Raw genomic sequence first — 13,593 nt, forward strand, 5'->3', positions numbered from 1 at the left:
ATTATCGACAAACCAAAGATTTATTTTATATGACTTGGACCACAGCCTTCTCTATGGTACATATATAGAAGGCTGTGCTTGGACAAATGTGACGACAGTAGTGCCAGCTCCAAAAAAATCTTAAAAATTCTGTTAGGGATTTTTTGGTGAATTTTCACCCTTATACTTCCCTCCCTTTGGCAACACTGCAATTAAACTTACGCCATATCCTTCTTCTTAAAAAAAAAAAAAAAAAACAAGATCTTAACCATATCAATCGCGTAAATAGTCTTTGAGCTATAATTCATTAACTGAAATTCGAGGAAAATACCAAAAAGCACCCATATTAAAAGGATTGATCTGTTGAAATTTCGATTATATATTTTTTTTTCATGATAACCGTATTTTCTCCTCTTTGCTCGAAAGAACAAAAATATCGCTCCCTTCTACACTGCAAAATAGCATAACTACTGATAGTTCGCATTTATTACCATCATTGATTACACATGGAAAGGAGAGTTATACAGACTTTTTAAAACTTCTTTGGGACAAGAGGATCTTATCGCCTCCACTACGTTAGGATAGATTGTACAGTATAATACATAACGCGCTGTAAAAGCGAAGGTTCTATATTAACGAAACATTTAACTTTCTTATTATACTGTATGGGATATACTTTTAAAATCATGCGAGTTTGGAACACATATAGATAACAAACCATCCTTGCTGGTCTAGTGACTAATGCACGTGAGCCCTTGGATTCGATTCTCGGGGTAAATCCATTAAATTTAAACATGTTACGATGGTTTGGATTCCACCTTAAAACTAGAGGTATATATTCTATATATACTCTCGCTTCTAAGAGGAACTAAACTTTAATCAATTACTGAAACCAATCAGTGACATATTTAGGATTTTGTTTCGAGGGGCTACGTATAACGAGGAATCAGGGGGTTAATTGCCCACCTAAGTTTGATAATTATGTATATTTTAATCGCTTGTCTACTAATATACCAAGAAAAAACCTGAAACTCATATGTCGGTGGGGGATCTTAGCCCCCCCCAAGGCAAATCTAAAATGTTTCTGCAAACACACATTGAATATTTGTAATCAGTGGCATTATTTCAAACTTCACTTGAGGGGGGCAAAAGCACCACCAGCATAAGATTTTTCACGTTTTGTACTAGTATATTAGTAGACAATCGATTAAAGTATATGTATTCCTCAAATTCTTGTGGGGGGGCAATTGCCCCCTCCTTTTCCCCTAAATGACGCCCCTGTTTGTAATCTTATTTCAACTTAACTGATTTCATTATAGGAAATAAAAGGAAGTATTCAGTTTTATCTGTGTACGTTTTTACCTGAAATAAAATGCTGAGACAAGTTGAAGCTGAAATATACTGATTGCAGTTTTAATGACAAGAATTGCAGACTAGTGAATTTTATGTGATATGATACACACAAAGATTTAGTAGTGAATCTAATCTTTCATTCTGTTTATAGAAGAAAAAGGAAGCATCCTCTTAGCCTACCTAATTTCCCGGGCTACTTATTCCATCCTCTTGATTTTCTTAAATTCAAACATTTACTTTTGTTTATAACTAAACGATGTAAATATTCCTTTGCTATAGTAACTAAAGTCGCAGTATATTGATATATTGCAAGTTGATGTGGAACACCAATTTCGCTTATCAGCTCCTTTTAGTTTTGGTGTTACAGCCGAATTGAATCACAACCAACAACGGTCGAAAGTATGATAGGAGAAGCGAAAGAATGTAACAACTAAGAAAAAGAAAGAGAAGAGTAGAATGGACGAAAGAAAGAAAAATAAAAGAACGCAGTTCTTGTGTGGAATGAAATTTGACAAATACAGTATTATTTTTGAAGAAAGAGCATAAGAAAATGGAAAGACAATGAAATTCTTAGAAATGGTGAGAAGGATTATTGTTGTACAGTACGTAGAATGCAAAAAACTAACAAATTTATTTCGGGGAAGTCTTGAGTCCGATAGCCTCCTAAATACACCACTGAATAATAAAATAACAAGAGATTCTGTCCCTTCCTGGCGTCTCACAAATACAAGAAGCAAAAGTTATATTTAAGACCATGAGAAGAAAAAAGGAGGAAAATATTAAGTGTTTAGAGCGATGTATTATGTATATATGACGTTGTTACATTCATTTATTAAAAAGAAAACACGTATGTACTGGATTTTTATTGGATTTCATTTGAAGGACGCTTTTTTTTAAAGCGCACCTATTTTACGCTTAGTTCGCCGCATTTAGTAACACTTCAGAATACAGCCTTTGTTTGCACTCTCCCTCCTACGTAATTAGCATAAAAGTAAACTAATTTGAAGGCAATGACATGCAAAAATTGAACATTCTTGACCATAAAAATTGTCTTTAAATAAAGTGTTTTAAATTTAAAATGATTTTTTTGAAAGAAAGAAAATGTTTCAATGTTATTCAGTGTTATAGTTTCCACAATTTGGCTACTATATAGACAAATTATTTGCATATAATTGCAATTGAATATTCATACACTCCCAAAAGTTTTTGCGAAATTACTATAATCTAGCGACCTTGATGCTTTCCTGTAGTTTTTCCTTCTCACACATTTGTAGAAGCATGTCAGCTGTAGATCAGCTGATTCGCTTCTTTGCACACTACTGCCATCTACAGAATAAGCGAACTAACTCAGCTTGTTCAGGAAAAGCGCTCTAGCTCAGGGAGTTCCGTTACTCTTTCCATTGTTATTCGTATGTGGAAAGATGGCCGCTGGATGTTGTGGGACTAAAAAGCAGAAGTTGAATAATTCGTCAAGTATAACGTGTAATGGGACCTCGGTTATTCCAAATGGTATTCGAAATGGAATGGTGGCACATCCAGAAATGTGTTTTTTCTGTTTTGATGTTTTGTACTGTCACCTTCACAGCTTAGATCCTCCAAAAAGCCCGAACTTCTGCAACGATCCATAGTGAGAATTCCATTGTTTTCAGTGTTATATATTGTGCATGGATGGGGTTTGTGGATACATATAATTTTTCGAGTGTGCAAAAGAATAGGAGGCATAACAAGAAATATTCTAGTGTGTTGAATCGGTGAATTATAAAAAAGAATGGCAAGAAAATGCATGTTTTCCATATTTTTAGGATATGTATAAACCATCAACAAAAAGTGGGTCATAGCAAGGCCAGTACCTTGTGGTGCTGTGGTGGGGAGAAAAAAAAAATAATTGATCGTTTAAAATGTATGCCTTATAAGTAGATATATTGTTCGGTAGCCTTTTAAATTTTTTTAAAAAAATATTTCACACCGGTACATAAGTATTTAATTTGTTAGAAAGTAAAACTTACTGTAGTACTTGAATTTCAAACAGGTATATTATTACAATTTATAATATCGAATTACCTCTTAAGGATTCATGAGAAGTTAATTTTAAGTCTCGGGAGCTATATTAGTGTAAAAGGATTTATCTTGATAAGCTTAGAAACTTACAATGTGGGCTATTTGCAGTATTTGTGTTTTTTTTTTCTTTCTTTGTTTAGGAAAGTGAATATTATTGTGTTTTTGTCTATGATTTTTATAGTTTAATATTGTTGAGCAAATTATATAGGTATTGGAATTAAGGGAAATAAAATTCCTGTACGCAGTGGCAATTTTTCGCTCAACTGATGCGTGTAAAACCTTGCCTCGAGGCTCGTACATTATACTAGTGAAAGTATGGAGTTATTTTTTCTTTGTTAATGATAAAGTTGCAATAAGTCCTTGAGGATACATTTAGCGAAGGAGAAGCTTTTAATCGCATAAAATTTATATATCATTCCATGCGAACCGTTGTAGTTAAAAACCCGAGCTATTTTAGATGTATTTTTATAATATAGAAAGGTATATTGTAGTTATACTAATTTCCTATTTACTATGCGTTATATGACCGAGATAGGCTGTGCATGGAGATTTGGCAATATTACACGGCATATACGAATAGAATATCTTAGTTCTTTTATATTTTAAGTTAACGGTAGTGATATTGGTTAGAACTGTGTTTTGAATATTTCGGTCATTTTACACTACATAAAAGTAGAAAGAATGGGATTTGTAATTTTGTTTCCGGAGATATCGTGAATTGTTGGTAAACCTAACAGGTATGCAAAGAAACACTGTTATTTGCATTTAGAAAGCGCTTGTTCCAAACGGAATGTTGCTGTTACGTTTTAATGTTACGGTATTGCTCTTCCTCGTCAAACAAAACTTCCGCCTGTTTTTAGTGTTCTTTTTACACTTGGATGAACGATGTATTTAATTAAAATCCTAGTCTTCAACTGAATGTCTGTCTGCTGTTTTCTGTACTTCATTTGCGCCAAATGGTATTATTTGCTTTCTCCCCCAGATCACTTTGTAATGACTGCCTCACTTAGTCGTAATTATGGTTCGTTATTTGTAATTGTGATGAGTGTAAATGCAGTGTGGACGTATAACATGAAAACTATAGTGTATAAAACACGAACCAACTTGTGCTAGGTGGCCACTAAAAAAAAAGCATGAATGCTTTCTAACCGAGTCAGGGTAGGAGCGCAGCTGGGAAGCCCCAGCGGTATCGAGGGGTGCGTCGGTAGGGAGCAGGCACGTCACTGACGGGGGATATACGCATAAACGAGGATAGTGGAAGAACATACTTACACATACAGTACAACTATCACTCAGAATTCATTTTAATATGCTGTGCACTGATAGTGATTACTTAGCTATATTCACATTCTCATTTCTTTACGAAAAATGTTTCACATATTTTACCTGCAAATTTTTTATTTGGTAGAACCGTGTGCGCATTATTACATATTCTTTGTAAAGTAGTGATTTCTTTAGTAAATTTTAGAGGTCGGTATCTGTATTTGGATATAGCGTATAGAAGTAGTTTAAGATTGCTGAAAAATGTTCGCAAGTGTGGAAAAATATACCCATTTAGAATTGCTATTATAACCAGTAAAAGCAGAACATCAATAGCATCATTTCATACTTTGCGTGGAGTGAAACACCTGGGTTCGATTTTCAGGGAGAGCTTATGTGGTTCGAATCCCACGTTAAGCTATAGGTCCACGTTTTGAGCCTCGCTGCTGAAAGGGACGCGGAACTCAAACTATTTTATACTTTACTTGAGGGAGGGGAGACCACCGACATAAGTTATTTTACGTTTTTCATTACTATTGCATCAAAAGCTCAGGGGAAGGGGCAGAAATTGCCCCACCTTAATCCCCTAATTGATGCTCCTGCAGACAAGTACGGTACTTAGGAAGACGACTTGATATTTTTGAAGAATAAAGTCACATCTGTGTATCGGGCAGATAATAATTTTGTTTCTAGATATTAAGCGGTGGCCCCGCGTAGCGTAGTCGAATGCTTCCGAGCTCGATTGCAGGTGGGAACACTCGGTCGGTATACTTATTAAAAGTGTATTTACCTTAGAACAGGCACAATTATTTTAAAAGGTATAATAGATTAAGAATTTGCCCGGACGTAATTTATGCAACGTATATTTTACGTATCTTATAGGAAACAGACTTAAGGACGAGTAAGTTAAAAGGATATATTTAAAATTTGTTGGCTGATATATATAAAGTTTGACAAAACTACATGTCCTTGCATAATTTAAGAGTTTAACAATCCGGAAGGCCTCAGATTTCCCACGTCTGAACTAGAGCAACATACCAAGAATGTTACGAGTTATCTTATTACAGTAATTATTTTAGAGTGAAGTTATTCTCACTTCCATATTTGGATGTGGAGTGTCGGCACATATTGTATCGTTAGCTTATATACTTCGTTAAAATGTAGTTGTGACTCTTTTTTCCCGTTAGCAGGTAGTAATTCATTGAAATTCAGATTGAAGAAGTGTGACTGGGTGTCTGATTGAACCTGGGTCTTTAGCTTGTCTCGCTTTGTTGACCGCTAGGCTGCTAAGCTTGTCACTTGTGGCCTATATGGTTCCGTACTCGAGGCAGGCACAAGTCTCGAATTAGATTCCCTGTGGAAGCATATATGGTTCGGATTCCACGATTCATATATTTAGTCTTGGTGCTGAAAAGGAGCGTTACACTTCACAACAGCCCGTTATATAAGTTATGCCGGACACCATGCCACAAGCCTTTCCTATCGTTATTGTATTATTAATGCCTTAATCTTGTTTCAGTTGTAACATTCAGAACTGTTAATACGTAGCTTTAGGTCTAAAAGTGTCGTAATTCGATGAGTAAATTCATTTTTGTGATGTTGGAAGTGATAGGAACGATGGTGAAGTAATCGGGTAAAGTGTTTTTTTTAAGGATAGTTAAATTATAAGTTTGTTGTTTATTAGTAGTAGTTAAATTTATGAGGGAAATAAATGTTAGTGTTTTTTAAAGATTTTGTAACAGTCGATTTAGAGTTTCGCTGCCAAATAGAATGTAAGTCATACGAAATGGGACACTTGAAAGTGTCAACACTGCCAAGCTGAAGCACATGATGGTGCTAGTTGCCATGCCGTCTACATCACAGAGGTCTTCCATTTAGTTTACCGTGAGTCGTTAGCCAGTGCACGTGCATGTTCAAGCGATGGAAGTCTTTGTTCGCAAGAAGAGTATAGTTGCTGTTGAACGGGAGCTGCGACGTGAGTAGGATCGGCATTTTAGTGTGCCAAACAGGGAACCAATTACCAAGTGGGTGATACAATGCCACAACAACACTGATGCCACACCAAACGACAACCTGAGGGTTGTACTGGAGTCTCATGGAGAATTTTAGGATTTGTGTCCGACCAGTTCACACGTTCATTGACACGTCCATTCAGGTGGAAACTCGCCTTATCCGACATCATAAGGTTGTCTAGCAAGTCTTCATCGCGATTCAGTTTGTCAAAAAACAGTTCACAGAAGTGTTTTCTAAGCTGTTTGTCAACCGGCCGTAGCTATTGCACAGTCTGTATCTTATATGGATGATATATGGTGTAAGTCTTCTTTCAAAATGCGACGCACTGATCTTTGCAGGCTTTGCTACAAAGGCTGGTGTTACACGATCGATGTTTTCTGGTGTACGGACTGGACTGTCCTTGAAGGTTCTTCATGCTTCTTGTTGACGACAGAACCAGTTTCTCTCCATTGTTTCACCTACCTGTTAATTGCTTTCCTGTTCGGTACACTAAAATGCTGGTCCTGCCCACGTCGCAACTCCCGCTGAACAGGAACTATACTCTTCTCGTGCACTGGCCAATGGTAATCTAAATGGCAGACCTCTGTGATGTAGAGGGCATGGCAACTAGCGCCACCATGCGCTTCAGTTTGGCAGTGTTGCCACTTTCAAATATTCCATTTCATGTGGCTCACCCTATTACTTATATAATAAACAAAGAATTGGAAGAGAAGTTAGTTTTTACAGAGGTATAGTTAGATTCTATGGAGTACCTTGTGTAGAAGTTAGTTGTCGTAGCAACTAGTGATACATCAAGGAAAGTAGTATGGATTTCTTAAGTAGTTGCTTACAATATAATAATCACAGGTGCCTCTCTCGATAATTCAAAGCCTAGGATAGTTATAAAACTGTTATCACGAGAATCTAAACTGTAATTACGTTAACACTCATTAACGAAATTAATAATGCTGTACATTGTACAAGCTAGCGAAAGTTGTAATATTATTATTATTATTATTATTATTATTATTACTGGATGTTTTCATCACTTTACCCTGTGCCAATTCATTGTTTCATAATAATAATTTAAGAATTTTTACGAAATTTTCGCGAAACACAAATGCAAAATTCGTGGGAGGGGCAGAGGAAAGTCTCATAGAAAACTTTTTTCGTTTTCTTTTTCTTTTTTTTTAAACTATAGTTACCGTGGAACGTACTTCCTAAAGCAACAGTAGCGTAGGGGGTTAAAATTCATTTATTCTTGACTGATTTCAAGCACACGCCGCGAGGTTTAGAGCAACAACTCAGACTATAAGCACCATATTATATCAAAATCCAGTTTGTTTAAGAGTATTACCACGAATTTTTTTTAAAAATATTTTAAGGATGGTCATCAATATTATTGTTAAACTTTTGTTTGTAATTATACTTTTAATTAATTAAAAAAAAACATTAACAAACCACAAAATATATTAATAAATTCTTTATATGTAAAACTACTATGTAATTCCGTCTTTAAAATCGTCGCCAAGCACTGGTAAGTCAGTTAACTTTCACAGGTCAACGTGCAAAATCATGCATTGACAAATATGATGAAAAATAAATTTATAAGTACACCTTCTTACAATTTCACCACAAATACGAAAAATTCCATAACCTTAGCCCAAGTCAAAAATCAAAATCACTTAACTTTCCAAAATTATAGCTATTAACAACAAAAACTTATATATAAAAAATAAATCTTATAAATACTATTTGTTAGTAGTGTTGTATTCTATCAATCATCAATACTCTACATCAATAATATAGAAATATGTACCTGTTTCATGTTTGTCAATGACAGTGCTTGAAAATTTTCAAATAAACACAACTAAACAAGAAGTTACATTAAAAACATTCCCCCACAAATCCTATTCTTTCATTTCAGTAGTAGTTGGGGGGCGCGGTGGCTCAGTGGTAGAGCGTTCACCTTCGGTGCTTGGGGTCCCTGGTTCAATCCCAGCTCGCGCCGTGTGGACTTTATGGTAGACAGACGCCGTGCTCGTGGGTTTTCTCGGGGTTCTCCCGTTTCCTCCCACTTTCTTCATTTCACTCATTATCACCATCTCCTTTAGCCTAACTGGCATAACCGTGGGACGTTAAACTTACAGATTTCTTTTCATTTCAGTAGTAAAAGAAAATGTTCTTAAAATATTTGTGTACACATTATCAATGTCTAAATTTCGAAAAAGAAGTTGGTTATTGGTATAATACCTCTTGCGTACGTCCCGTTCTATGCAAATCATAAATAACACATAGCATAACCGCAAATATACGCCATATTGCGTCAGAATCCAATCCTTTTGATCCTAGTCGTGGAAAAAAGAAATTATTTTCTTATATCTAAATGAAAAGCTTCAAAATTTCCTGTCCCATCTCTTAGTTCTTGAAACCATTATGAAAGTGGTTTCATTACGGAACATCCATGCTACCTCACCTTCCTTAAGTAGCTAATACCGTGCAGGAATGAAGCAAAGAAGAAAGACTTGGATCGTTTTTCTAAAGCTTTTTAACATGATTCAGATAGCCTTTTGTTAGTGTGATCATGTTACGAGTATTCTCCAAAATGAAAATGCTTCAAAAACAGTGAAGAAAATAAGGGACATCATAGCGGAGCAGATAGTCTGGACTGAATACTGAATGCCTTAAAATTGTAGATCATGAATGGAAAGTCTTAATGGTGCTGATTTATTTGTACACTTTCCGATAAGAGACTTTCGAAAAGCATAGAGACAGTACCATTGATCGTCTCCTGTATTTTGGGCAACTCAGTCTTAATGGACAAGTCTTCCTTTATTTTTACTTGGGTTCGTTGACCTGCGGAAAGAAGAAGAATCACCTAAGAAATGAATGTTCTCGTATGTCTTGAACGTACAGATTAAGAACGTTTCACATATATAGTTGCTTCAATGCTGGTAACTTCGAAGATAAACGGGTGGGCAACATAAGAGTGATAAATAATGCATGTCATACGGAAAAATGCACGTTTCCATAGAAATGCGGCCAAGTTAGCTGGCGAAAGTAAGAGGTTTTACTGTATACCTTTATTTCTATGTTGTATACTTATATAAATTATCACATATACGTTTGTATTAAAGTATTCTTTCCTTTTTTTGCAGCCCTTTGTTTGTGACGTGGAAGATAGGGAAGGACAGGCGCTTACGAGGCTGTATAGGCACCTTTAATGCTATGAACCTCCATTCAGGGCTTCGTGAATACGCAGTTACAAGGTGAGCAGGCCTCTTCATTCTGGTCCTTGATGGGTCAGTGCTGCTTTTGTTTCTACTATTATGTAGAGTTTTTTTTTTTTTCTTAAGCATTTATGCAGCCACCAGCAATAAGTTAGAAGTTTTCTGTAAAATTTGTTGTATTTTATTAAACCCAATGTCTTGAGTTTGTACAAAAGTAAAAGGTCTATCTTATGCTATAATAAATCTGTGAGAATGCTATTATAGTGCTCTCTCTTCTCTGTAGAGAATGGAATGGCGTAATCTTACTATTATTTGTATATATCTTATTTATATTAGATTATTTAATTGAAGGGTATGATACGTGACATTTTATATCTCTGGTACTAGTTCAGAATAAGCTCCCTTGTGGCAATATATTTAGTGCATACGCGGTGGGTGCGGGAAACTGGGTTCGATTCCTGATGAGTGTCATGTTAGGAGTTCACATTAAGCTGTAGGTCCACTCCTCGAAAAGAACTCTAAATCTCCAAATTAAAAAAAAAAAAAAAAAAAAAAAAAAAAAGCTGGCGTGAGGTATTGTAAATTGCTTTGCATTATGTTTAAGACGTTTATTAAATGAAGAAAATAAATGCGTACCTCAGTACGTCATTAGCAAGGTACGCAGTCATTTTGTTAATTTAACAGTATGTGTTAGTTGCGTACTCTTGATTAAGTGCTTATTATACAGGTTGCAGCAAGAGGAATCTGATCGTCAACGTAGAACAGTGGTCGAGACAACACCGTGCTTTTGTCATACAGGCAGTTTTCAAAAATAATGAATCTGTAATTGCTACATAGCGTGCTTTTCGAATTACACTTTCATAATTGCCATAACCGGCGTGTTCCCACGTGGAATACCATTTTGTGAGTTAGTAACTTCCATGCGACGAGATCCGCTCTCAAAATATTATCTTCAGGTGGACAGCGCACAGGTCGGACTTAGAGAACATTGAGCAAGTTCGAAGGTTTGTTACGCGTTCCTCAACGATCTGCGAGGAAACATGCTTTGCAGTAGACAGATAGTTTGTATTTTCGAGTATTGCATGATTTGCACGTCCAGCCTTAGAAAATTTGTTGCTGTGCAAATGTTAAGTGCTATCGACAAAGTGATCAGAAGAAACCTTTGTACACGTTTATTAAATAGTTATGACAGACAAAGCTTCCCCCTCCCTCCATGGTGACATTAATAAACAAAACTGCCGGCACTGGCAAAAGAAAATCATCATCAGCTGCATTAGATGCCTCTACACAGTCGAAAGATCATAGTGTTTGGTATGGTGTATCAGTGTTTGGTGTTGTCTTGACTATCAGGGTATCCCTGTCAATGAATCCAAAGCGATACACTAACATGTTAACTATATTTGTCGAATCTGAATTGCGGCGATGTGATTATGATTTTTTATTCAAGATGAGACCATAGCCCATATGTCTATTCAGTCCATGGCTCTACTTCACAATATGTTCCCGAACATGGGATTTCTCATCGAGAGAACATTGAATAATTCTCGATGTAAACGCATGTATTCCCCCTCCCCCTGTCTGTGTTACATGAAAAGTGAGGTTTTTATAAAGTCCATCCGAAAGACATCCACACATTAAAGGAAGCAACTCGAACCACAGCACTTGGGATTACTCAGTCAACTCTGTGTAGCCTTTTGTACAACTTTCGAGACCATCTTCAGAAATGTGTTCTCAGCAACGAAAACCATGTCGCAGACGTGATTAAAAAAAAAAAAAAAAAAAAAAATGAATATTAGTTTTCAATGACACACTTGTTGATAAAACTTGGATGCAAATGCCTGCGCCACTATTTTCCTAAAATGCTTTGGGCTGTAACACAACATATATTAACTTCAATTGGATCGAGTTTTTGCTTTTTATTTACGGTGAAAACTCGACAGATTCCCCTGCCGAGCTATGCTAAAGGATTCTTCCACTATGCACTAGAACTGACTTCTAAAGAAAGTTATTTATGTGGCGTATATAATTTCGCGTATTCAAACCTGCGTTCACTTTTATATATACAAGTTTATGTATTATGTTTATATAACAATTGGCATTTCTTTTTTTTTTTTTTCTTTCTTGCTTTCTTTCGCCAAATGTAAAAAAAAGTACTCCCCACTGTCGAGCAGGCTAGTGGATTTTTTCAACCGCTGTATATCATATATATATTGATAGATAGATATAGATATAATATGTAACTCATTTTGTATTAGTTGGTTAGGAGGGAATACACTGAAATTGCGCAAACTTTCACTTTCTTATCAGTTGACACAGATAAAGCGTTAATGAGCAGGCAACAAATTGGAAATTGTGCAATAGATGGTGTGCAATATTGCCATTATTACCATAAGCATTTCGACTAATAAAAACAGTCACCAAAACGCAAGTCGTTTTAGGGGAAAAAATACAAAGTTATGGATGGAATAGCATTTTCAGTTATTGCTATTATATGTGTGCATGGGCGTCGTTAGAGAGGGGAACATGTCTCACTTAATAATTTTCTGTATCATAAATGCCAATTGCTTGTAAGATTAAAACTGCAGGGAAATAGTCATTGGAAGCCAATAATTATTAGAAAACTGTAAAGAAAACAAAGGCGTTTGACCACTCAGATATAAGGATTTGTTTACATTTTCCAGTTTTGGGCAATCACAAACAAATATTTATTTACATATTTGAGGTGTGTCTACCACGTGTCCTAGTAGCTGTCTTTCACCATCCGGGCTACGTCGAACAACACATAGATCAGAAGTTTTAGATAGACACTACAATAGTCAATTTTACTTCCCTGCTCCTGGTGTTCATACGGTTATTTCTGTTTTGCTAGAGACCCAAACGGAAACTGCCATGAAAATGACGTCGATAGTGAAAGGAATTTCAAAGACCGGAAGGAGTCAAAAGTGAGTTCGCGGAGCAGAGGAATTCACAGATAAATCATGAGAAGGCAACATTTTTAAAAGCTGTAGGAATTAAATTCCAGGATTCAAGCTGGAAACGTGAAATGTTCTGTAAATATATATATTTTGCTTTTTAATATTATAATGCAATACAAGTATGTCTCGGAAAGGGATGGCATTTATACATCTTATTTCGGTGCAAAATTTCACACACTTTCCTTAATCTTGTTGTTGGCAACGTCGTGGTGGAAATTTGCGCAATTTCAGCACTTTCTGCTCCTTTTTAATAAGTCATAGATTACAGAGATTATCAACGATCTAATCTTTAGAAAAATTTGCGCAATGTCGTTGCACCGGGTAAGAAGAAATAGAAAGGTTACGAAAATTATACGTAGCAATAAAATTTATAGGCTTTTGAAAGACAACATTTTTTTTTTATTATTATTTATTATTATTATGTGACGAGTTCACAACAAACTCCGCACCAGTACCAAAGGAATATTTATTATAGCGCATAAACCGTTTACTGAGCAAAGAAGTATATAATATTTACTCGTATATTATGCACTACTTCGGTAGAAATTTTTGCATAAAACTTGGAGTGGTAATAGATGCAGGGAATTTATTCCCCAGACTGAATGAGTAGAACAACTATTATTTTAACATGTAGTTGACATAAGTTGTACAGATGCAGTAGTGTAAGTAAGTCTGATAAACTATCGATGCATATATATATATATAAATATAAAAAACACAGAAAATCGCTAAATTTATATCCGCTA

At 35.6% G+C, this 13,593-nt stretch overlaps 1 protein-coding gene across 2 annotated transcripts in view; it reads left to right on the forward strand.

The window, feature by feature from the left end:
• Window positions 1–2,671: 2,671 nt before the first annotated feature.
• LOC145684272 (nuclear protein AMMECR1) overlaps window positions 2,672–13,593 on the forward strand; it is a 66,028-nt gene continuing 55,106 nt past the window's right edge. The window contains exons 1-2 of one of the 2 annotated variants that reach the window (XR_014131266.1): window positions 2,672–2,959; window positions 9,801–9,911. Coding sequence is in view for 1 of the 2 variants with exons in the window: in XM_081756416.1 (XP_081612542.1) it covers window positions 2,754–2,959; window positions 9,801–9,911 (317 nt within the window). In the remaining variant the exon portion in view is untranslated. The remainder of the gene's footprint in view (window positions 2,960–9,800; window positions 9,912–13,593) is intronic. The other variant, XM_081756416.1, reaches the window with a different exon arrangement.

This window comes from Thermobia domestica, chromosome 4 (assembly GCF_964235325.1).
Source record: "Thermobia domestica chromosome 4, izTheDome1.hap1.1, whole genome shotgun sequence".
Classification (NCBI taxonomy): Eukaryota; Metazoa; Arthropoda; class Insecta; order Zygentoma; family Lepismatidae; genus Thermobia; species Thermobia domestica.